At 37.3% G+C, this 27,432-nt stretch overlaps 1 protein-coding gene across 7 annotated transcripts in view; it reads right to left on the bottom strand.

Annotated features, from left to right (window-relative positions):
* The window catches only part of sema5a (sema domain, seven thrombospondin repeats (type 1 and type 1-like), transmembrane domain (TM) and short cytoplasmic domain, (semaphorin) 5A), a 100,784-nt gene that overhangs the window by 50,386 nt on the left and 22,966 nt on the right, over positions 1 to 27,432 (bottom strand). For 6 of the 7 annotated variants that reach the window (XR_013329141.1, XM_077735785.1, XM_077735786.1 and 3 more), the window contains 4 exons: positions 18,451 to 18,665; positions 7,811 to 7,910; positions 6,067 to 6,112; positions 953 to 1,015 (listed from right to left, as the gene is read on the bottom strand). Coding sequence is in view for 6 of the 7 variants with exons in the window: in XM_077735785.1 (XP_077591911.1) it covers positions 953 to 1,015; positions 6,067 to 6,112; positions 7,811 to 7,910; positions 18,451 to 18,598 (357 nt within the window). In the remaining variant the exon portion in view is untranslated. Of the gene's footprint in view, positions 1 to 952; positions 1,016 to 6,066; positions 6,113 to 7,810; positions 7,911 to 18,450; positions 18,666 to 22,589; positions 22,698 to 27,432 lie in introns of all 7 variants that reach the window. The other variant, XM_077735790.1, reaches the window with a different exon arrangement.

The raw sequence follows: 27,432 nt of genomic DNA, 5'->3' as shown, positions 1-27,432 counted from the left end.
TACTAAAGGAAAATGTAAGAGGTCTGCTTTGAGACAGTCATATTGCTTTATTGTGTGGGATGATATCTATTTCATACAATAATGAAACAAACAGTTCTTTATTTAAAAAGATATTTCTTGAAACAGCTTATTAGTATTAATGTAACAACAAGTTTGTTACTATGGATGACAGTGGTGCAGAACTGCACTGTAGCATCCAAAAGAGGTGACCTGGAATTTTGGGTGGCCTTGTAACTACCTCTAAGGGCCGAGGAGGCTGTGTTTTTGTTTGTCTCAGTATGCATGTGTTTTGTTAGCACATTAAATACATTTTTTTTACAATGATAACAAATGTATTGTTGTTTTGGGTGATGTTTTGAAACGACAAGTCATAACCAAAAAAAATTCAACAGTGTCGGAGTTAAGTTAAAAATGAACACTACTAACTTTTGTGAACTTTACAAGGTATATTATTCTGACTTGGAAACTGCAATGTTTTGCTAAGGCATCAATATAAATTTGACGTAGAAAATCGTATTTAAACTGTTAAGACTTATCCATGTCAAAATTTTTCCCCCTTGTGGGAACAAAACAATTTGTTTCCATTGAGCCAGAACAAATTATATAACCTTTCTTTCAAGTCGTTAAGATTCCAAACTATATTTGTTCTCTCAATGATTTCACAGTTGACAACCATTCATCTGCTCTTAGTTTCCATGCTATTTTTGAAAGAGCAGAATTTTAGCTCATGTTCAAAATTAAAATAGCGACCAGTGAGAATAGATGATTCTCAGAACAAGCAAAAAGAAGGGGAAATATAAAAAATAATGAATACAAAGACTACAAAGATGATTCCTCGTATTCACCATACAAAGAAACATTTATGCGGCACCACGTAAAAAAATGTTAAATCAAACAATTTCTTTGCAATGTTTTTAGTGCCTGAAACGTCATACACACACACACAACATACCTCAGATTTCCCTCGGCTGAAGCAAGCTCCCTTTGTAAACTCATCACAGTGCCACTCAGCTTCCTGCAGAAGAAAAATAAAGAATCATTAGATTTGTCCAGTTATCAAACATCGAGGATGGTAAAAAATGTTAGTATGAAACAAAACAGAACTTCCAGACTACTTTTTTTTAAAAGACATCAGGCAAGGTGACAAAAAAGTCAGTTCTAAAATCTATGAAAGCACACATGAATTTGCAACGGCACCTGCTTCACTAATCCCTAATTTGAATTAAACCATGCCACTAGTAAATGACTTCATCACATAGTGTTGTACAATGCTAGAGGGTGGCGCTGGAATTAGAATTTGCTGTCATGAGTAGAACATTGATTAATGTGAAAAAACAAACAAACAAATACAATAACAACCTAAGCAACATTAATTAAAACCTTACAAAATTATATATTTCATTCTTCAATAGGAAATTTATTTTGGGCATCTTGATCCGGACTCCCAAAACTCTTGGTTTTGGGAAAATATTGGTTTCCGATATTGTGGTATTTAGATCAGCCCTATAATTATGTTGTCACCACCCACAGCTCAGTATGTGGCCACAGATACCAAAACCATTCAATACAAGTTTCAAAGCCATGTTAAATACATATGTAGAATCCAATTAAAGGCAGATCAAACACAGAAAGTGAAAATACACATAAGACTGTCAACTTGGTGTCTATGTGAGGGCAGACAAACATTTTTTATTCTTTTAAAAATAACATTTTAAACCATTACAACATCACTTGGGCATAGGATGTCAGCATTCTGTGGTTTCCTTCCACATTCCATAGACTGATTGGACACTCTACATTGGCCCTAGGTATGAGTGTTAGCGTGAATGCTTGTTTGTCCTTGTGCCCTGTGATCGGCTGGCCAACGATTCAGGGTGTCCCCCGCCACCGACCGGAAGTGAGCTGCGATAGGCTCCGGCACCCCCACAACTCAAGTTATTGAAAAATTGTACATGTGCTAAGAAACGTATTTTTTTTCTTGATTTGACTGTCTTTTCATTTAAGTGCCAGGCATACGTGTTCATAAAGGTGCGGCATGCATTTTTAGTCTAACACCCAAAGCTCACATCTTACTTCGCTATCTTTGTGTTAAAAGCCATTATCGCGTTCACTGATGTCAACACAGTTGTTGCCACCACGTGATATCTAAATGTGAGTTTTTATGTTATACAAAAGTGCAAAGAACTATTACGCTATGTTGCCCAAAACTATTTAAGCATTTTTAAACTACTTTTCTATTGATCAGATTGTTTTGACTGATGACAGTTGTCTCAAGCACAATGTGGTGTGATGTAAGAGGTAGGATGTCCCTATGAAGTGTTGGCAACTGTATATAAAGCAAATTGGTTGTAATGTAATGGTAAATAAGTAAATTACATTGAAATTGATGTTTCTTCCACTGCGACTTAAAATTGCTTTAAGTAGGGCAAGGGGAAAAGTACATGCCGTCGGCTGCTGACAGTGTTTCACTGATAAGTGAAGATGAGGGTGGAGGTTGACAGGAAGAGAAAAGCCACTAAAGGCTGTGGGAATAAAAACATAGCAAGTAGCAGATGTCAACTCCAATCATAAACCACAAAGGGAGGACGACTCGCAGACCGAACTTTTCCCACTTCAACCCTTCAGAAATGTCATGGCCATTTCATTTCAGAAGATATTCCTGTCATGGATGGTAGAATATCACATCTGTTTAGAATTATGTACTTTATGTCCTCCTGTCACATCTTTATCTTGTCTTTGAGACTTTACCTTGCTGTGGCCATACAGAAATATTGTCAATGAAAGTTTTAAGAGTTTCAGATGGTTTCAGCACTTCTGCCATTCAATGTTTAGCAGTCTTTGGTTTTTATGTGTGATGACCACCAAGTGTGGCAAGCACTTATTAGCAACACCATGGTTGCTGGGTATTATTGATTTCTGAATCCAATGTGTCACAGGGCAAGAAACTGCATCCATTCTCCTACTCCAATCTGAAAAGGACTGTTTAAGTAAATGTGCCTTCACAGTACCAATCAAAAGTAATTGTGATTAACTTCCAAATTATGAAAAAGCTTTTGAATGTACGTATATACAATGGTTTGGCCAACAATATCATCTGGGGGTGCCCCGGCGGATGAATGTATAGCGCGTCGGCCCCACAGTGGGAGACCGGAGTTCAGTCCATCTGTGTGGAGTTTGAATGTTCTCTCCGGGCCTGTATGGTTTTTCTCTGGGTACTCCCCCGGTTTCAAAGATATGCATGGTACGCTGATTGGACACTCTAAATTTCCCCTTGGAGTATGATTGAATCAAGTGAAAATAGCTCACTGGCAGGCAACCTTTTAGATTCATGGGCGACAATAGCTTCTAGAAGTTGACAGATTGGTCCAGGCAGGAAAACAATGGATGGTATATTTTTGTGAAATCACAATTAATTTATAAATCACAAGAGGTATTTACTTTCAATGGCAATATTGTTTTTTTTTTGTCCACCCTCCGTTATATCTAAGTCACGTGTAGGTTTGTTTATAGCGATTTTTTCTGGATTAGGTATTGGTCAGTTAATTTAGATCTGTGACAGGCATGGTCGATGTTAATGATGGTAAATATTGATGAGTGAGGCACGTAGCAAGATGAAAATAAAGGCAGTTACTTGCATGATAAGGTGACAATGTAACTTTGTATCTTGTCCAATTAAATCAGGTCGATTGGAAATTTGCAAACTAGATTGTAATCAATAGACAGACATCTTCTATGACCGCATTCCAATAGGTCATGCTCATTTGGACATGTAATATGATTGATATGTGTATGTGTATTTGCTGGGGCAATTTGGAAATAAGTCACATTTGTTCATTTCTTATTTAAAAAAATATATCAAATATATTTTCGGTGGGCTGGATGAATAAAACCAACTGGCCATATGCACCCCTGTAGTTGGCCTATGGTTGTTCTAGCAAGTGTGAGCATCAAATTCCAATGAAGGCATTCATGTTTTGAATGAGAAACTAAAGCCACAAAAGGAAAGAAAATATTGAGAATGTGTTGAATGGTGGAGAAGAGCACCTGTGCTCTTTAAAATTCAGCAGTTGCACTCAGCCTTCTGCCTCACATGGAGATTCAGCTCCAGTCAAATGCAAAGTAGGGAGGTGGAAAATTGTCATTTCTAAGTTTCAAACTTTAAATTATATTCGCTTAGAAAAAAAAAACACTACTGGGTGCGATCAGGTTGACAAAAATTCACAAGGTCTCGACTTTAACTTTTGTCTGACCAGGTGAAAATCTTGTGGTCTCGAAATGAGGGATTGATCGACAGGTTTGGTAGAAATCTCCTCACTGAAACCCGGATTAAAGAAGAGTGGATGATTATATAGAGGATGGGTGTTCACAAAGCATGTGTGAGCACCCAAAATGGACTGCATGAGTTTCTCCACCAGACCTGGCTTTGGCTCCCGTGTCATTTAATCATTTTTCTCATTTTGCTTTCCAAGCAGCTTTCTGTTTACATGGCTCCTACTTTTCTCTCTTTGTTCTATTCAACCATTTTCATTCCTCAGTTGCCTTTTTTTGACTCTTCCTCAATCTCGCCACTAACTCTCCTGGGGTGTAAATGGCAAACATGAGCAGTTGTCAACCCTTCAAAGACATCTTGCTGCTACGACCAACAAACAAACCTTGTATGGATCAATGTATGAATGAGAACAGTGCAGGCCCACAAATGTGTGCAAGGATCATTAACTATATATATAAAAAATATATAAGGAATAGGACAATAGCGTCAGAATGCCTGTTGCAGAAAGATATTAGTTCCTTCTGAACACTTCCAAGGTGCCTTTGGGCAAGGCACCAACCCCTTAAGCATCTATGTTGTGCATTCCCTTTTTGCTTATATAATGCCCCTTGAGATGGAAGCTTTGGGGGAGCGTTAAATTGGATTCCATGCACACACTCTCAGGAGAAAAGTAGTGGTATAGATACCTAATAGAAGAGGTTCAGAGCAAACGCTTTCTGAATTAAAAAGGTTGATATCAAAAGCGTGCTTAATAGAAAAGCTACATACTAGCAAAAAGTGTATACAAACAAAACTAATTTTGCTGTAGGAAAAAGTGAATTTAGCCCTCAAGCAAAAGTCCTGAAATTGTCGATAAAATCCCTTTGTTTATAAATATGAGATAAAAAAAGATTAATTGATGCTTAAAAACATGTACCTTTTGGTTGAGAGGTGTATTAGCAATGGTAAATGTCTTGTCACAATTGAAAAAGTAATCTGGATTTGATACAATGCTTGATTAACAAAAAAAAACAAGAAGTGCAACAAAAATACAACTTTTGAGTTACACATCGCACCCGCCAAATTCCACAATTAAATTGTATTTTCTTTATACGCAATACAAAATGCATTGACTAAAAATTTATAGATTGTACTACATGATATTTACACCCAAAAAAAGCCTGTAAAATCCATAAGTAATCCCCAGCAAACTATAAAACAAAGGGTTCAAAGCAGAGGGAAAAAGTATTATCTTTATGTCTGAAAATTATGGGTCGGCAGAGATCATAAATTGTGACATTTTTCCAAGAGTAAAATAATAATAGTAAAAGAACTGTGTTTTCTACTTTTGTTAAAATCTTAGTCATAGCAGAGGTCTTTGTTGTTTCTGAAAAATGAACGTATGGTTCATATTTTACAAGTTCATGCTTAAACCACAGCCGGAGCTTTGAAGTTAGCTGCTTTTATTTCTTTTTAGGCAAAAGGCAAGAATTTAATCAGCATGGTACCACATAAAGTTACACACATTTTCACCCATAGACAGAATGCAGATCAAATTAGATTCAAATTGTTAACAGTGATAAGATTTTAGAGCATCTTTCTCCCTAGTGAATGCTTAAAAGCAAACCAGCTGTCACTCCAGCAGGTATGATGATTTAGTGATACGCAAAATGCAAGCTGTTTTTGTTTTTACCATGACAGCTATAAATTGTGGATGTTGCCAGCCAAATTAATTCTAAATGCAAAATTTTGGAACCCAGAGGGGAGACTCCTCCAAAGAGAATAATGAAGAAAATAAAAGGATTGTTTGCACTCACCTGGATTAGTGTTAGGTCTTCAAGATTGAGTCTAAAGAGGTGGTTTCTGGAAGGAAAACAGGAGAAAGTCAGGATACCGGCTATACAAATGAGAGGAATATTCCAATGGGATTTCTTTTCCACAAAGTAAACAGAAAGTTCCGAAGTAACGGAAACTATTTAAAGGCTGTCAACAAACAGTATTTGAAAGGATAGCTAAGCTTAGAAATTCAAATAAGCTTTTCATTGCTAGATTTCAGTAGATTAAACCATTGCCCAAACAGAATGTTTAAAAATGAATTTGCGAAATTAACTGCAGTCAAGTCAAGTTGAATGTTTAACATTTCTTTCCAAGCATACTGGTAATTTGACTAATTTGGGACATTCCAAATACGCTTTCGTGAATTTCTCATCCCTCCTCCTAAACTGTATTTTCTAGTCATGTTCGCAAGAAACAAAATGACTTCATTGAAACTCACTTTAAAGTAAAATTGCACTCCTCTACTCTCAAAATCATTTTGTATTGACCACCATTGTATAAGGCTGGCGACTTAAATACATAGAGACCCTTGAGAATCACTGTCCTGTTGTCTACGTGGCTAAAAATGATCTACAAGTTACTTTTTGTGTACTCCAAAAGAGCAATCAATGAATTCCATGAAAGCATCAATATCTTTGAATTTTTACATGGACTTTTCTAACCTATCAACAAGAGACTTTATTATTTCACATGCATGTACAACATAGACATTGGTTCGAACTAGTGTTCTTCCTGAGGAGAGGCTCTCAACCATTTTGTTAGTGCTTCAGATTTGTACTGTAGTATTGATATTTGCATCGATTCCTCTCCCTCTCCATTATCCCCCGAATGGCTGTCCCAGCTTGTTTCTGTACACCCAACATCACCTTTCATTTTGAAACACTCACCACACTTTGTCATTAACAGAGAGTGATGCCTGAAGTAAATTACTGTATTGAGTGTCCCTAATCCTCCACATTGAAAGGATTAATCAATTTTCGAGATAATAAAAAAGATAACCAGATGTGGATCTTACAGCAGCTGTGGCTAAAATAAAAAGAAATGTAATAAATACCATCTTCCAATCAATTTGTAACTCTATAAGAAGAGTAATTCAAAAAGTCAGATTTGCTCATTAAAAAAAAGTATACTGAGAAACTAAGAAAATAAACATTTTAATCATTATGTTACTCATAATTCATATATGTTCAAATTACCACTTTGAGGTTTTTATCAAGGTTATGTAATATATATGTATATATTACATAACCTTGATAAAAACCTCAAAGTGGTAATTTGAACGCATTTGTCATTGTATGACAAGGTGAAAAGCCACAGATTGAAGAGAAGTCGTAAAGATCCGAACTTTATTAGGAGATATATAAAATAATAATAAAAAATAATTAAAAGTACTCAAACAACAAGTCTAATAAAATTTCTTATATAACCTGATTAATTCGTGCCATATATTTATTGGGAGAGGCAGTGTTTTTTTTAAAATAATGTCTTTATAGTTGTCTTGAACTTTTGACGTTCAGAAAAAAATCAGTTTTTAATCTCATCACATTGCAGCTTTCCTTCAGTTTTTTTCTATTTGTTTTGACCTTAATTCCTCTGTGTGGCATATAGTTTAAGAGGATGACAAGCTGATGTCATGCAGCACACCAGTAAAGTCTCATAAAATACAACACCATGACAGAAAAGAAAAACATTCAAAAAAAAAAAAAGAAAAAAATAGAACTTTACCTGGCACCCACAATCAATTCATTCTGGCTGGGATCAAAGGTCAACTGGGAGTAATCCACGGTGCCCTCTGCTTTGAACCGGAAAATCCAAGGCTCCATTCCTGCCAATGACAACAAAGGATGTAATTTGAGTTAACCAATGAGAGTGACGAGAGCAAATGACATCTTTTATTAACTGTTTTCAAAGTGTTATATTGAGTAATGAGTTTACATATTTCTCTAGATGGAATGCAGTGTTCCATTGAATTCACAGATGTTACTTTGTACTTCTAAGTGTTTACAACAACAGTGAAATGCTTATTTTGCAGTACAAAAGGACAAGAAGGCTTTAAAGATGTTCACAGACAAGTGAGACACTGTTATTCAAGCACACAGAATGAAACAACCACAAATGGACTAAAAACCCATCATTTGGGAAAATGATTCTCAGTGACAAATTGACATTACAGTATAGTGTTATTTTAAACCCAGAAAAAAAAGATTAACGACACCTAATTGCGACTGGGAAAATTTCAGGAATCTGAGTCAGAACATAGGGGAAAAGGACTTCTGGTTAAGTATTTTTCAGTATGGTATAATTTAGATGACCCTGATGATGAAGTACTTGCTTCTGCCTTTAGCAGGAAGTAACTATTTTGAAAGTTAAAATGCTTTAAAAATCAAGTCAGTACCTCTCATTTGGACACTGTGTCCCACATGTGTAATGCAAACAGTAAACTCAAGAACTGAATGAAAGCAAAGTTCCTACTCTCATCAGATAGAAAATACCATCATGAAGTTTCTTTTATTTGACTAACTTAAATACTATCTTAAATAGTATCCAAACTGGCCACTGTACTATAGATTCTATACAGTGGTACCTAGACTTACAAATGCTTCTACATACGATGTACCGTCGCTACATTACTGAAGCAGAAAAAAAACATTAAAAGGAGGATAACTCCTTTGCATGGCCTCTCTTTGATTAAAAAAAAATAGAGAGAGGTCGTCACTGAACGACGAGATGGAGCCAATGTTACTCCTATGGAAAGAAGAGGAAGAAATAGCAGGGGATAGATACAGTGCAAAGTCGATAATTTCTGAAAAGCAGCGCCAAAGAGGAACATATACCCAAACAAAGCAGTGGCGATTAATAAAACCGATGAATAATTAAATGCAGAAACCCCTTCAGAAAATGTTAATAAAAAAAAAAAAACAAGTTAAATTTAACACAGAAATCCGAACTTTTCACTCCAACTTCCAGTCTATTTATTGGTACACAGAGAAATAGCCACAATCAACAGTTAACAAACCTCATCTCATTGTGCCCGAGTCATTATTCCTTGACCAATCCAATCACAGGTCTGTTAATAAGACTGTCTGCTGCGTCGTTATTTGATAAGATCAACGGAGAAAAGCCAATTAGTCATTCATCTCATGTCCAATCTGCTGTATATGCATCATAACTCTTCATTCCACAATAGTATTCTGTTCCGATTGTAAAACAAGTTTATTCAATGTACATTACTCACGTTAAACAATATGTTCTCTGTTGCTTGTATTTTATCATCATGAATTTAAAAATAAACATCGAATAAGAGCCGGAATTCATTGCAGCGGTGCCTTTATAAAGCAAAGGCATCCCTGTTGTTTAATGGCCCACACAAAAGCCTCGTCCACTGTGTTAAGAAGCCAGAAAACTGCATAATTTGTAGCACAGCTCAGCAAGTTATCGCATTACCATCATGACTTTATTCTCTTCATGCGGTTTGTCATTTGCATTTAATTTAGCTATTTCGGAATAGGAAGATAATAAATATTTTTTTCTGGTCTAGTCAAAATTATCGTTTACCCAAAACTATAAGTAAATATAGATGATTTACAATAAAGTAAATGAAACGTTTATGGACTAAAAGAGTGTGTGCTAAGGTGATTTAAAAATGATTTAAGATGTAAACACATTTTGATGTTTTATACAATTACTGATACTTTATGATTATTTATATTATTATAGACATGGCCTATTCCCAAGAAAATAATTGCATATCTAAACAATTTGTTCCCTATCTTAAACTTAGTTTCATAGATAAACTAAGCATTGGATTATAAGATGCAATAGTCGTAGTGGTGGTGGTAGTAGTATAGTGGTACCTTGGTTTTTGACCACAATCTTTTGCAGAAAGCTGTTTGAGAAGTGAAAATCCAGCAAGGTTTGGTTTCCAGAAATCTAAATTCATCCATAGCAAGCTTTTCAAGTGTCTTTTCTTTTAATTTGCAAAGGACTTTCCATCAAGGTTGAAACAGAGCAAGACGACAGAGTGAATATACTGGAAAACATGCCGTCTGTGTCGCCGGGTGCATCTGTCAACATTTCGAATGAAAGAATGCGGTCCCTTGACAGCACAAAAAGCAAGCAAAAACAGAAGTGTTCCGTTGACAAATGCTAGCGTTCTGAGCGATTCCAGACAAAGACAAAGCAAGAGAGGGGGGACAACCGTAAAAACGCATCACCTCATGTTCTCCAGCTTAGTGAAACACAAAGAAAAAGTCTACAATTTGCTTTCAAACAAAACGCAACAAGCACCTTGCCGGAAAGTTGTCATGATACAATTTCATTAACGTTCCTAACACACAAGCAGTCAATATGATCCTAACATTTTATTTGTCTGAATGTTTGCCAATTTTGTCTGCCAATTATGTCTGCCTGGAGGGAAAGATTTATTTATTTTTTTAGAAATATTAATCCTTCACAACCCCCTCACCAACAAGTAAATCATTTGGCAGAGGCTACAAATGTTTCTGTGACACAACCTGAGGGACAACAGGCTTTGCGAACCTAGCCTCGCCTCATAAATCTGTGTGAGCATGTGAAAGAATGAGACAAGACATGTTATTTGCTGACGTCTGCAAAAAGGGGCAAAAGGTCCTCAATGAACAGCACTCAGGATTTATAGCCTTTTGGGAAAAGGCCAAGGACCGTAAATATTAATAAACGTGTTCGATGGACCGTTGCATTCACGGAAGTTCATTCGATCACAGTTTAGTTTTACAGGCATGCAAATCTGTGGCATTATCATATTTATGTGTCACGTGCAGAATTGAAATGGCTCTTTGTGGGGGCCACCCTGAGGAGAGCCAAACAAACCAACCTTATCGTTATCTCAATGGGAAGCAAAGGAAATAAGACGACAGCCCTCGAGCAAAATGAATATTATTAAAACCTGAATTTCTAGATTTCCTTAGCCTGGTACATTGGTTCACCAAATCAACAAAGGAGTAGATTCATGGGATTTAATCACTTCAAATACACCGATATAAGATTGTTGACTGCATTGGAGTAATGGTTGCAGATGAGATGAAAGTGCTATCACTCACACAGGAAGGATCAAACCTACAATCACAGGGGTGATAACTCGGAAACAGAGGCAGAGCTCTGTGCCAAAACGAAACCAAGGAACATGCACATACACGCAAATCCCCCCCCCCCCCCCCCGTTTTTTATCGGTTTCCATCTTATCCTCTTAACCTCCTCCTCGAAATAGAACACCCCATCGCTCACATCCCATTTGTTATTCCCTCGCTTTGACACAGAGCAGCTGACAAAAGGCAGGGTGGATAAATATTTGCACTCGGCATCAGAGGCCTCACCGCTGTGGCAGGGCTCAACATTACAGCCTGGCGAAGCCAGGATGACAACAATGGCAACATGTGGAACCAATTTTGAAGCATGGATGTTTTTTTTTTCTTTTGCGGCAGAGTGGTTCAAATAGTGTGGCAAAAGACTCTCACAGAAACGGAGAGTCAATTCCCTCTAAATACAGGTCTGTGGTAATAGGCGGGAGAAGAATTGTAACTATTCAGTCAAGTCCATGGGAGGAAACAGTTCAGATCTGAAGTTTAAAAAAATAAACACCTGCTCAATTGGGGGGAGAGGTAAAAGGGTACAGGGCATTTGAGACCTTGAGTCTTCCCAGGTTTCTTTCTATTACTTCATACAAGAAAAATAAGATAATTTGCAAAAAAAAAGGGCTACGTGTATTTTTGCAGCTGTGTTTTGGCTCTGGGGCACCGAGTAAATCATGCATTAAAAAACCACTATGAACAAGAATATCATCAAATAATAAAATTCAATATCGACATAAGGAGATGAAGACTACCAAATGTCTCTAAGGCGATTAGCAAGAGTAAAAGTAAAAAGCACATGCCGAGTTAAGACATCTAACCACACTAGCATATATATTTTGTACGTGTTTAGCATGAACCCTTGACCTCAGACATGATAACCATTCATCATCATCCAGTGTGCCATCCCAATTAGAACATCATCTAAATTCAGGTCAAACAAATAAGTCACATCCTGAATTTGAAAACTTTTACTTCTAATCAAAAGGTACCAAATTTGTGTGTCTTTGGAAGAAAATTATTTTTAATTTGGGGTGTGTGAAGCCTCCACAATCTCCTCAAAGGTTCAACACATGACTGCAAAAAACATGTGTGTGAGCAATACCTGCAGTAGTTTTTGGAAGTTATGGACTTTGTCGGTGAGATGAAATGGAACATAATACTACAAAAGAGTTTGAGATTATTGTATTGATTGATGAGATGAAAATGTTTTTCCAAGTATTCCATAAAATGCAATATGGATGTATTGTGCACTGTCAAAGTTAGTGGGAAAGTTACGTGTTCATCTGGCTTCTTGTTTTTGTATTATTCGTTCTAATAAACAAATTAACTCAAATTATTTTCTCTCTCAATGTTTCCTTGTTGTGTGCGATCAGATATTTGTAAAAATTGGTCTGAAAACTGTAATGTTCTTCCCAACTGAGCAATTAAGTGCGACGTGTTGAAAACAACGTATTTTGGCGATGAGTTTGAGATGATAAAATCTGAACTTCAATCTGTGGCTGTAAAACTATAAACACCTTTAGAGAGAGAGCATGGCCTTGTTTACAACACACTTTACAACTTTTAAACCCCTTAAATCCCACACTAAAGAACCTTTGTAAAATGAAACACTTATAATAGAGGGTCTTAAAGGCTTTGACTTGAGAAAAGACACTCAATATCATGTGTTCTTTTACTTTATGTAGTTTTCTCCTTGAACACAGTCACAAAATATTGAATTGATGCTTAGTTTATCTCATCGGAGTGGATTTAAAAATGTAAGCACTTGAATTAACCCATCTTTAAAAAAATAAAATCAGTAGTGATATTTTTGTAAAGGCATTCAGTACATTGTGGGACAATCCAATTTTTTGGGGGGCTGGTACAGCTTTTTAGACACACAAGGCATGATGACTTCAGTGCAGGGAATATGAGGTAACTGCTATTGATTTATACAAAAAATGCATTTGCCAGAGAAAGGAATTTGCTGAAATTTAAAGTGACAGAAATGAATTAGTATTTCAGGAAGAAAAATAGTTATTATTCCGACATCAAGGCTCATGAGCTACAAAACAAAAGCAGCTGTTATGATCCCAATTAACTGATGATTGATTTTAATTTCTTTTTAAAAGTTAACTTAATTTTCTTTCGCTTCTTAAAAAAAAATCACCATCTTGCCCAGAGGGTCCCTCTAAACTTAACCTCAAGCTATATTGAGACTTGCCTTTGTGTGAGTACACCTTGTGGATAAACAATGGTTATGTTATACATGGAGCCGTTTAAGGGACTTTTATTCTCAAACCCTATATTTGCAAACCACCATAAAAATGAGGAAAAGAGAAGAGTTTTCACTCCATAGTATTCTCGCACCACAGTAGCAGTTCTGTCAGCCAAGTGTTATGCCAAGTTTACAAAACCACGGTCACAGTGTGCTATGAACCATGAGAGGCACACCCTTCCACATAAAGGCTACAATGTCCAAAAGGGAGTGAGAGCGAGACAGACGTTTTCTTGAACGTATTCAGGCAAGCATGACCTCCTTCAAATGTTTTCTTTTTTTTTTGTTTATCTACTTTTTTCAGTGTTAGATTGCATCAGTTTCGGTTTTGACCTTAGGGTTATTTTGTGAATCTTGAAAGAGGAGACAGAGGTTCAACGGCAAGATGACCTTCAAACTGGAGAAAAAAACAGCTAAAAGAAATACAGCCTCTGGTTAGAAAATGCACATTTTATCCCATTTGATTTATTTCCTCCTGTCATACTTTCAACAAGATAATGTAAACTCTATTATATACCGTACTCTATAATGTTGAATTCAACAGTTTCTGGGCCTTGGTCAAAGTTTCATCATAGCTAAAACACAACTAATACTATACTCAAGCACCCTGTGTAGGTAATGCCTTAAGGCCCATATGTTTTTGTAATAAATAAGAAAATTGCTGTTTGCATTACCTGTGTATATGTCTAACACTTAGGGTATTACGTGGGTCGATATTGCTGATTACATACCTGTAACAACAATTAAACCAGAGTAAAACCTATAAAAGAGGTCCCGAGGGTTACTGTGGTCATGATATTTTACATACTAAATTATTTAAGTATGCAATATTTATCATTCTAGGATCCAGGACCCCATGCAACCCTGGTGAAGATTAAGTCGTTCATAAAATGAATGAATATTAAGAAGAGACTCAAAATAAAAGTACATTTTCACCATTGACAGTGCAGTAACTTTCAGTGGACGTTATTTTCTCGTCATGATTTTTTAAAAACATTGTCTTGTGATTGTTCCTTCTTTTGCAAAAGTGAATTAAAACAAGAAACCAAAAACTAAAGTTAAAAGAAAAGAAAAACTACCATAACTTTGGCGTCATCTCATGATGGTTCAAGTTCTGTCTTTCCAATTATCTTTGTCTAATTTTGAATTGTACTATTTCAGGTTAGGCACATAATGAGGTGACAGCAGGTGGATTAGAATTGTGCCAGCTCATTACCAACACATTTAATAAGGTGGCAACGTCTACGTAAAGGCGTAAAGATACCAATCTTATCTAGAGTAACAATATTTACTGAACACAGACAATCCGATTGATCCCTATAATCAGCTGGCACTATCCTATATCCAGAGGGATCATCCATGCTGTGATTCAGCCAAAACATCGGAATATTTAATATTGGTTTAAAAGGGCACCTTACGCTGCAGTGCAAAATACACAAACTTTACATTTTAGTATATAACGTACAAGACATTTCAAGAGACACATAAGTTGAATGAGAGATTTCTCTTCACTCATGTCTGCAAATTTCGTCAAGAGTCAGTGATTTTTTTCTCCCCAAAGGCTATTATTTGGTTGGAAAAAGCTCTATCGTTACAAGATGGAATCATGATGTGTTTGAACTCCACATACGCTATCATTAGGGCATGACATACTAAGCATTACTCAGGAGAGATTGAACAGTGAAGGCAAAGATTAATTGGCACCTTCATGTAACACAAATGATGTGTTTCTTTTTTAAGGCTCTGGCTTATGACAATTGTGGGAATATAAAAAATAAACGTTGTTATAGTGATAGTAACCTATGCTAAGGTTTTCAGCACAATCACTGTTGCACAGAAGTTAAACCTAAGCAGTTCAAGTTTAATCTTTAAAAATACAGCCAACAATGGACTATTGTAGAGATGGACTAGGTCCCTGGAGAAGTGAAAACTATACATTGTGCTGTACTGAAAAAAAGTCACAAAAATTCCAAAAATACTATATTGATGTCTGGCAGAGCTCTATACAATGGCACTTCCTCTCAAAAACATTTTAACAACACTTAAGGGTAAATCATGTTGATCTCAGACAATGGTTCTGATTTATTTTTACATATCTAGTGGTGCTACGTTACCGACATGCCATAAGATTCAATGTCTTTCGCATGCCTGGTTCAGACCTAAAATAAGAGGTATTTGAATCGTGGACAAGACATTCGTGCCATGTAAAGTTGCACACAGCCTCTTATACTTGGCCCTCCATTAATCAGGTTGTGCTATGGTGATTTCCGCCTCATACGTCCCACTTCCCCCCCCTAAGACAGTTCCTTCCTGGAGATAAATGGACAATTGCAACTTTCAAAAAGAGCATAGGAAATCGTGTCTTTCTCATCGATTAACTTGGACCATCAAATGTAAATATGCCTGCTAGCCTTATTTCAGCCCTGTTAAAATCTATTCAGCTATATGCTTGTTTACAAGATGGAATATCCTGAACAGTGTTTCTGCTAAGGAAATCACTATGGAGTACAAATCTCAGTGTGAAAGATTGATTTAAGAAATGTGCAGTGAGGTGAAAAATCTTAAATGGCACCTGGTAGATTGGTGCTTTATTGTCCTTTTTAGTCAATCTGATCCTTCTTGTAGATTAAGCTATTTTCTACAAGGTTTTGATAAAGTGTATGACCCAATTGTGGCCAAAAGCTGCTGTCTATACCATCCATCCATTTTTAAAACTGGACCAGCTTGGGGTCCTTCAAACGGACTGGCGACTGATGTGCTACAGCTCGGCTCAATGCATGGTTAACATGCACGTAGGCCCAGGCACACTCAAGATAAGATTATCTCTCGACACACACTGTAACTGGTGATCCCAGGATTAGCAACTATGCAGGATGTCAATACACTAGAGTTGACAATTACACTTCTTGTCCTTAGCAAATTATGAGCATGGCTTTGTCCTATTTTACCTTTTCCAATCGGTTCTTGTGTTTTCCCTCTCCACGTTATCCCTTTTGTAAACAAATCCGCAAAGAGTTTTCAATGGAGCTTATTTGTTAATGACTGAAAATAAAATCAATGTTTTTCTTGTGTTTCCATTATTCCGTTATTCTTTTTTGTTTAAGGTCTGGAAACCCGTAAACAGGATAAAATGAATGAATGAATGAATAATCACAAAGGACTCCAAACTCCCCTGTTGCACATTAAAACTTTTCCAGTGGTTTACAGCATTGAGATTCAGTCTGTCTGTCCACACAGCCTAAAAAAAGGTGATTTTTTTAAACTACGTAATTAGAAAAATGAAATTCTCCTTATCCTTCTGAGAGTCACATGTTGCTGGAAGCTGTCCCAGCTGACATTGGGCAAAATTGAACAAGTCTCAAAGCAAATACTGTATAGTGACAAAACATACACACCATAACTGGGGAATCTAAACCCACACTACTTGCACCAAATACAAGCGAGTATACCACTGTAACGTTGATGACTTCAGGCATTTTCTGAAATCTTGTCATGTGGGAATGTATTTTGACAAAAGCCCTTTGAATGTCATTTTCAAAGTCGGTGAAAAATAAAAACACAACGTGGTTCTTTTAAAAAAACAACAACAACAACAACAAGCTGAAATCTAATCCCTTAGAACAGTATGTGGACAAATGCTTGGCTAAAATTCACGAGAAACATTTGCAAGATTGATTGGCTCTTCCAATTTTTGTATAAGGGATCTACAGTAGGAATGAACGGATGATTGTTTTATTAGGCCAAAGGAAGGGCTTAATCTTAGTTGACTAACTCGTCTTAATATAGAAAGAGGACCTCGTCTAATGTATAGTCATCAAAGGAGCATCCTTGCTTACATACGGATTTACGCACACATTACATAGCCTTCCAGTCAATTTCTCCTAAACGCAATGTGATTATTTGACTGGGAAGCTTACAGGACCGAAAACAGCTCAATGCTACTCCATGCTCGGCAGACAGAGCTACATTGATTGTACTGGATACGTCTATATTTAGTTGTTCAAAGTAATGAAAGATGAAGGGTAAAGGACAGTGAAATTGGATGCAAAATAGCATTACCAAACTTCCATACCAAGTAATGAAGAAACAAGGAAAATTCTCCTGTGTATTAGCAGGGAATGGAAATTCTAATGGGAATATATTACTGAATAAATCAGATATTTGGAACTAACGGAGGACTCATTCTCAACATATTTTGGTGAATAAAACAAATATTGTATAAATTCATGAATTAACTTCATCGACAAGTTCAAATATGATTTTAAATGACTGTATCGCACCTAAAATGAACTTGGCAACATCAAATAATAATCCAACTGAATCTTCATACCAAATAATCCAATCCAAAGTGTAATCGCCTTGAATGCAACTGATTTTAATATCTTTGGAATTTATACCCGAGCAGATATTTAATGCTAAGGCACCTTACGTATCAAGATGTGGATGATTCAGTATTGAATTATTAAGACAATTCAAATGAAAAAGATTTTGAGAATTCGGGTAGTTTGAAATTGCTTCTGAAATCATTATGAAGTCAACATCTGTTTGAGTATCGTTTTTGCAATTCTTCATTGGACAAGGACACACTTTTTTTCATATTACACATTATGTACAGCCTTTCTAACCCTTTTTATTGTTCTTTTATTGTCTTTATATCTTGGTAATGAGTAAAATTGTCAAATGAATCATTATTATGATCATTATCATAAAGTAAAAGTACCGAGCTTTGGGACAGTTATTTTACAAAAACTAATAAAATTGGGATAGTCGACTATAAACAATAATGTGGTAATAAGGGCCATCCTAGCACTTAATAAAATTAACTACAGTATATACAGTGGTCAACAACGATGAGAAGTGATAAAGTACTGTGCAGTATTTGTTATCGTAGCCACAGTATGATATCTGGGGATTGCTATGATGTATTCGCCAGCCATCCCACAAAGTACCCTCTACTTTAGTATCAATTTACGCAGTTGTGTCTTGAAATTCTTTCTTACCCGAATGGGGGATGATCGGGTGCTCCGTCTTGTGACACGGTGACTCGGGTAGCAGCACCGGCCCTCTCCTACCGGCCACGCCTCCGAGCCTCAGCAGCAGCATGCACTGCAATAGCAGCAGTGCATGCTTGCTAACTGAGCGTCCCATGAGGGGCCTGGGCTAGGCTCACTTCTCCTCAAGCCTCAGGGGCCAAGCGCATCGAAGAGAGACACACCTGGTGGGAGCAAAAAAACAAGACGGATTTGGGTTAGAAAGAGTGTTACTCTCACATGTAATCAGATCAGAGTGCGCAAAACACTTCCTTACTCAAGCAAACTAATTCTGACTATCACTTCAAATTCAGGCGGATAAAAACATGAAAAATATATCCTTTGAGAGAAACCGAAAGGTGGTGTGAAGTAGTGACAGAGTGAAGATAGTTTGCCGAAGCTCAGTCTTCAGTGAGCTTTGGAACCTATAAATCACAATGTTGTGTTAGGTGAAGTACTACGTGTGTGAGTTTCTTCCAAGAACACATTTTATCTCTGACACACTTTGCCTTATCTGAAATGGGGAACATTGGCTCTGTATTTGTTTGTTAATTTTTCATTTGTCAATTTCCTTATAAACCAACACAAATGGGTTAAAGGACAAACATCATTGCATCATTGTTAGAAAGCATTAATCCTAATTATTCATATTCACACTTGAAGTTCGCAGATGTGGAGATGACATTTGGTGAATTGAAAAAAAATCTTTGAATGCTTTTAGTCCAAAGTATTAAAAAAAATATTCTGCTAAATTGTCATTGCTGAAAAAAGTTGATGGTATCAGCTGGGATTTCGACACAGTTGCATCAAATATGGTTGCCAGTCAAGGTAAATAAAGCTGGACACTCTAATCAGTATTCATTGGAGACTAATTCTCAATATCATTACGCCGTTCAACCAATTCTTGCATCATTAAGCCTTGGAACAACAAAGTGCTCTGCACAATTGTTGATGATCTCTTTCTTTGCAGGCACAAACTGATGAGCAGCTTAGACCATCCACATCATTGCTTTTTAATCATTCATGTGATGTCATTAAAAAGATTGATTCAAGTGCTATGGAATACAAGAATGAGCTTTTTGGAGAGGATTCTTTATTTTACGGAGCTGTTCAGGTCAGGTAAACATGGGACTTGAAGAAAATGTGCAAAGTAATGAAATGACTTTTCTAATGCATTGTGTTTCGGGAACTTATGGAGTACTCATTAATTCAGTGCTAGAGGAAATTGATTTTCATCTGAAGCCCAAAAAAAATCTACATTGTCAAACAAAAACACAATATTTCTTGGTTGATGAAAGAACTATAGGTACGTAAATGCAATATTCTCAAATAGCAAAAAATTGTGTTGTAAAGATGTGTTTATGGCAGAAACTAAAGGGAAATAGGAAAGGTTTTCATTCATTCATTCATCTGCCCTACCGCGTATTCTTGTGCGGGTTGCGGGAGGCGCCTATCCCAGCTGATTTTGGGCAGACGAAAACCAGACAACACCCTCTAGACTGGTCGCAAGTTAGCCGTAGGGCACGTAGAGAGAGAAATGACCAATTGCACTCTCAAGCATACCGCTACCAGCGGGAATCGAAGCCGCGCCTGCTCGCACCAAGTCAGGCAAGTCAAACACTACACCATCAGGCGGTATAACTGGAAGGATATGAAATAGAATTCACCTCATCTCTGGTATGAAATCAATTCAGTTCAGAGCTAAAATGCCTCTACCTTCTGCTTCCAAAATGTCATGCCGATTGTTTGCGGTGTTGATTTGATTTTCAACCTGAATGCAAACTTTGCCCTGCCTTGAGAGCAAATTAATGCCCCCATGACCTTGGGGGTTACGGAATTAAAGTATTAAAGTCTAGAGTAAAAGTCATAGCAGGTGTGCTTACATGGTTTTTCATTACCTGCAGAGAAATGTTTAAGCACCTGTCATGCACTCAAGGAGATAGTAAGTGACAGCATGATGTCCCCTTTTTCCGTTCATCTCAAACCGTCACAATCGGCTGGTTTCTTAGGTAGTCTATAACTTCTTTTCAAAACCTAAACGACAGCTGCTATGCAAGGATAGGAGCAAGTCACGTTCCTGAGGCAAGTCATGGATGAATATTTGTACTATACGTTTGTATAAACGGATAGACATAGATGTCTTCTCATTGTCAAAGCACTTGCAGGAAACTCCAGATTGTCTGATCATCCTGCAGCTGATCATTGACTGAACCTTTGCTGTTCCATCTTGATGAGTGTCATCCACTTTCTGGTTTTGTGATCCATTCAAGGCATTATAGATCATTTTAGCTGAACAGCCTCTAAGTCAAATTACTTTTCTTGTGTATCTTCACCTACAATAATGTTCAGTGGGTCCTATTTTCTCTTCAAATGCCACTGGCCCTGTAGGAGAACACTGAGAGCTTTTTACACTTTTAGAAAGTCTAAGCCCTCAAATCATCTCAAGGGCATATTACTACAAGCCTTAGGCCTCTGCCTGCTCACCTTCCACTACAGCTTCAAGTTCACCTTTTTTTACAAGTACAGAAGACACCCACACAGGAACAACCCCATGAATCACTCAAACCCAGCAAAGGGCATACAAATGTTGGAGATCATGATGTTTTCATTAAAATGTTTTCAGGGGCATTATATCTTACAAGAAGTATTCTTGCAAGCATGGGAGTCTGCTTGGGTGTGCTAATGGGCAAGCGTCAGATCTCTCAGCACCAGTTCCATGCAAACATTAGCAGCCAATGTATACAAGACTAATATCCCAGCAACCTCCACTTGACTTAAATGTTTAGTTAGACCGACCTTAATTGCATAGTTATGTACCTCTCCCTTTAGTGTGGTTAGTTTTCGAGGAAAGCAAAACCATTATAAAAATATTTTTTGTTAATAGCAAACCTGAGAGTGCAATGCAAAATTCAATAAGATCGAAGTATAATTTGGTCGATTTACAAACAAGTTATTCGATCGTAAAACTACGGAATGTACAAGTTACTTTGTCGCACCCCCAGTTGTTTAAAGCAAGTGCAAACACTTCATCTTCACTTTAAGTCGAGGAGCTAACCAATCAATTGAATTCTTCCTGCAGTAATGAGTTGGGGGGATCATATTAAGAGAGGTATTGATTCAGTGAGAGGTTGATACAAAGATTCTTGAATTGCACACTATATAAATTGAAGAGCCTCTTGCATAAATGTTGTCTTTGTATTTGTTACAATGACCAACACACGAGACAGCAACCATGCACACAAACACGTTTCAAGTGTCCAAACTCACAGGAGCGTGAGGCCGAGGTCACACCTCACTCCCGATTGATGCCTTGCACTCAGACCCGACACACACTGGTAAAAATCCACCCAGACTTTGTTTAAGGCCACAACACACAAAGAGGCCACTGAGGAGCACTGTGTTTACATGTGCACTTCTTTGGAAACCTGTTTGTTTATACCCATTTAAAAAAGTGTTATGTTGCCACTTGTAGTTCCATATTGTCTGTATGTGGACTTCTCTGAAAAATGTATGATGAATATAGTTTGAAGCTCTGCACAGGAGTACATAGGTTAGCGAAAGAGGTGATAAAACTACTGCATTTCAATAACAACTTGATGAATCAAGTATCTATACATCAGGCAACATCAATGTTTTTTAAGAGGACTTTCACTTGACATGGGCTGAGCGATTGACTGGCAGTTTATATTCATGGCAAATTCAAAGTATATAATATGAGTAGCTATTTATTGTCATTGTACATTATCTCAGAGGAAATTTAACTTATCAAAAGCTAAAAGCAACTTATCAGGAACAAAAAAATATACATATTTTTTAAGCAATCTCCAGACAGCATTTATCACTAATGTACATAGGAAACTTTAGAAGGGAGTACAATAGCAAAACGCCCAATTCATGTTTTATAATATGAAAAAATATTTCAAACAGTTAAAAACAAGCGGAAATCTATTGTAAAGCTATATTACATTAGCAATTTGAGCAGTCACTACCCCAGGGGGCATCCAAGACCAAAAAAAAACCCAAATGCCCCTGCATGAATAATGTATTGGCAACAAATTAGTTTAACACCATCATTCTACTAAGTGTCTCTGGGTGGAGTCAGAACTTACCAAAAAATGCAGCAAACAAACCAAACAAGCAACCACTGTGGACGCCAACATATCCTGCATTCACATGTAATTTCCGCAGTGGATTCCAACTTCTTGTCATCAGTCTCACTGAAATTAAATTCCAAAGATGTTGGGAAACCTTTAATTTCCAATGTTAAAAATATAACATGGTATTCCGCCATTGTTTTTGCTCCTCTCTAACTGATCTGAGCCCGAATTGCTGAGCCACATAAACGATCTTGGGGAAACCACCTATAAAGCAACCACAAAACTTCACATACATTACAATTTCATAGACATCATCTCCAGGAAGACCCAAAACCAAAACAGGACTAAGTGAAATGTATTTAACTGAGTCCCTCCAGCCAAGATGAACCTAAAGAACTCAATTTGTTTGCTCAGCAAAATGAAACTGCCATTTATAATCAATACCATTGATAAGTTTTGTAACAGTTTGTTAACACTGCATTCCTCAAAGCATCTACTTTTAATCAAGAAAATTGGCCTTATGTTCCAGTGGTCTGACTTCCATTTTTCTAATATAAAAGCTGTAATTTAAATTGCTTATAATGTAAGAAAACAGATCAACTGTCACAAAAGTTACGTCTACATCTTCATTTATACCCACGTCAACCTCTAAACATCTCATTGATGAGCCTCACCATGCATGTCTTATAAGAGAATTAATAACTGAGTGAAGTAAATATTCACCCAGGAGAACAATACACACTGAGACACTGCTTATATGGGTGTGCTGGGCATAAAGTACACACGAGCAGTCAGACAGTAATCACAGTGGCACAGCAGAGCTGTCGGTTTCGCTGCGCGTGGTTATACACAACACTTAACAATACAATGTGTTTTGTTTGTTTTTTTCCGGCTTGTTAACAAATCTTATGTCTAACAGCTCACTTGCAGAAATTGGCCAAGCTTCTGCCAATGCATACATCGCAATCGTGCCAAACTATTGATGCTCAATAATATTTAATACCACGATAATGACTTTATAGGGCGATTACAATTCAAAATGCCTGTTGTCCTGAAAATGTATGCAAGTCATTTCTCCTTGTTGACATTAATTAATATTATTGATGGCTACCACATTTCCTCAAGGTGACGGCAGGTGGTGTTGGGTGTCCTTCCGTATTCCCCCTTGGGAAGGTCAGGCTGCTTCAGTGGAGATCAGATAGATCTGTATTGCCTGTTCTCATGTTGCCTTGAAAGCAACTCGGTTTACCTCAGATGACAAAGATCCAAGTGAGTCGGCAGAGTTAATTCACTGGCTTGTTGTTAGTCGTTTGGTGTGGGTCCAACCTTTAATTGCTATATATACTGCCAAGGATTATATTACCGTCCTTTCATTTGCACTCATTGTCTCCACAGGTGATTTGGCATTGCTTAGCCTATTCCGCCTGCACATTAATTTAAATACACATTTTGCCACTTTTGCCCTTTCTCATGACATTAATTTTCTTTGGGACAATAATTACATGTAAGCAATAGGATATACCAAGGACACCATTTAGTATGCACTAGTATGGCTACAGGCAACATTTTCTAGGCAAATACAATGCATTGTCCTTATGCCTGCGATTCCTGACACAAACAAAGAAGTCACAATTCCTACTCAATCAAGAATGGGAATTCCAGGCAAATTTTGATTGCATCTGTAACATTGCTTTGCATTTGTAACATTGTAACATTAATTGCAAGCATGAGGGGAGGGAACTGCACTTGTAGCAGAATGCATGGTCACAAGGAGCAAAACAGAAGACCTGTACTGGGGAAATATGAGTCACACAAAATCCAATAGTGGGTTCTTGGTAAAAAACAACAACATGTTTTCTAGCACAACACATTCTTGTTCACACAAGAAAGAGATTTGTGCACTCAAAACACACTTTTCTACCTGGTATTTCTCATTATTTACACGCAAATGTGGCACAAATCCAATGCCATATGTTCCAGTCCAATCCAGCCATTTTACATGTTGCTTCTCTAGCTCACAAAAAGGCATATTCTCAGTTTGCGAGTTAGAAAAGCTGCAGTTTTTTCCTCCATATACAACCATTATCCGAGCCACTTATCCTTACAAGGGTCGCGGGGTTGCTGGAGCCTATCCCAGTCAGCAATGGGCAGTAGACGGGGTATACACTAATTATTTGCCAGAAAATTGCAGGTATATGGAAACTGACAACCTCACACATCCCTACAGACAATTTGAAGTGAATTCAATCCACCAACCATAAATTATTTGGAATGTAGGAAGAAACCAGAAAACTTGGAGAAAATGCTTCCCAAAAGTTGTCTGGTACAGATTCCAGCACCGCCATGATCCTCAATAGGATAAGCAGTAAAGGAAATGAATGGAAGAATTAATGAATTTAAGGTCAGTTTCATGTTTTCCTGCCACACCCACACATGAAAGAGAGAAATGCTTTGTGTTCTGCACATGTAAAATCTGGTGTCCTAATTTCCTCACCCACTTTATTGTGGTTCACTGGGAAGGGGAAACACAATATTACACTTGAAGTTTGAAAGCAGTTACAATGTACAATTTACCTCTTACATTGATGTGAAGACTCAGCTCCCAAGCCAAACTAATCACATGCTTGACTGCTGCTTCAAACTAATTAATTACAACAATTTACAGTAGTGCAAGGTTCCCACTGGGTGCCAGAATCGCCACACTTGCATAGTGACTTTGCACAAAAACATTTCCTCCAGTTGATGAAACAGGACCCTGTGCAGTGTTTTAAAACAAATTCAATGGGGGTTAAATTTGCCCTTGCAGAGTTTTAGAAAAACATGGAACAGGAAGACCCTTAATGACTGTAATTGCTTAATTATGGATTTTACTGTGCGTTAAATCATTTGTTACTATGCCAGAACTTTAAACCATTTATAACACAAGTAAAAAAAATGTTTTAAAGTCGAGCAGGCTGTTCTAGAGGACAGCAAACATAACCTTTTGTTACATTGAGTCATTACTCATTTTTGTCTCCTGAAATGACTTGAATGAGATTTAGCCTCCAAAAAGCATTTTCCCTTTAGTGTTTTAAATGTAGCGGTTCACAAGTCTCAACTTGGCTGCCTTCAAACTACATCTGCTGTATAAGGCATGCTATAGTAGGTTTAAGTGTACTGCATTCCCCATTCATCTTTTTCATGGATTTCAGTCACAGTCATAATTTTTAGATTAAAAAAAAATCCCATATGTCCATAGTTTGAGGCCATCCTCAGCTGTTCTTGAATCACATCGTCTTTGGTGTTTCCACTTTCATCCCGAGTTAATGCATTGTGGGTGTGTCGGATGCCTATAAAGTGCATGTGTTCAAGCCCATAAAAACGATTTAGCTGCAAACCTGAGAATTTGCTAAATTAGACATACTAATTAATAGATATACTAATAAATAAATAGATAAAATACAATACTGCTGTCAAATGGTTTATATTGTCCTTCTTTGTTCTTTTTGTATTTTGTTTTCTTTCTTATAAGTCTATCATCATCACCCATATGTGGAGTGTATCAAACTTGGCAATAAAATGGACAGGACAGGTCAAAGAAAAAGACCCTGTGCCGAGACGTGTTAGGGGAAAATCACACTTCCTAAAAATTGATAAATGTTTTTTTGTCCAAATAAGCAGAACGCAAAACTGAAAATGGAATTTTAGTTTTTCATACTTTTGTCCACACATGTCCAAACATGAAAGAATGATGATTGCTCAGGTAGTTCTAGTCAATATTGTTGCGTGTGTCAAAGTCTGCTAATATGTTACACAATTTACAGATATCTCACTTTGTAGTGAATGCTTTTATCGTCATTAAACAAGCATAATGAGATTTAAATGGAATAGAATGGGATTTTCTCACGTTTTGCTCCGTTCATCCTTTAAAATGCCTATTCTTTTCTTTCAAATTCCTGTTCTACTTGACATAAATTGTAATAAATGCCTTCTGGTATGCACCTGAGTAAATAAACGTCCACAGCCCCCATATTATAGCGAAACAGTGGTCATGTTTGTACAATACTTGATGAAACCTCATTCAGGCAGTCTCAATGGGACATGCCAGAGAGGAGGATAGAGTGATGACGATTATCTTAATCAGTCGCTGCCCAGCATGGGCGTTTGTGCGACCCCCTGCATCAGAGGGAAAAATTAATTCTGGGAAAATGTTTGTGCCTTTCCAACGGCAGGATTGAAGAGCTCTTAGATCAGATGGCCTGCTTGTTTCACAACCTTATCTGCTTTACCCACTCTGGCTTTAGAATCACACAAACACAGGCCCTCAATCTTTTTGGGATACTTTGTCCCCATCACACAAACACAATTTCACTCTTCAGCATTTTTGACAATATGCATTAGAGCTTATGCGAGCGTGTGAATCAATACGAAACCGCACAAATGTCTGTGGCTTTAGTCTGATGCACCCAGGCATTGCAATTTGTTTGGAAATGTGAGGCTCAGATAAATGAACTCACACACACACAAGCACACGACTACTACCCACGGTCTAGATCATTTAGTGTCGACAGCGCTTTCACACCCTGCGGCCCATCCAAACTCTGAAGTGGTGCACAAATTCTACTGTTTACTCATCTCGAGTTTTCTTCGTAGTGGTGGTCAGTAATTGTAAAGCTCAGCGTATGCGCACACGAGGCAATTCTAGAGATAAGGCAAGGAATTTAACAACAAGCAATAGGCAGCAAAAAAGTGACAAACATGCCCCTGAAAAGCATTCACAAACACACAGCAATTACAAGCATGACACGGCCCTGCTGCTTCAATGACTGCTAGAGAAATGTCAATATGATCTTTGACTTGAAACCATTATATAAAG

Source organism: Stigmatopora nigra, chromosome 16, assembly GCF_051989575.1.
Source record: "Stigmatopora nigra isolate UIUO_SnigA chromosome 16, RoL_Snig_1.1, whole genome shotgun sequence".
Lineage (NCBI taxonomy): Eukaryota > Metazoa > Chordata > Actinopteri > Syngnathiformes > Syngnathidae > Stigmatopora > Stigmatopora nigra.
This window is presented reverse-complemented; position numbering and strand designations above follow the sequence as displayed.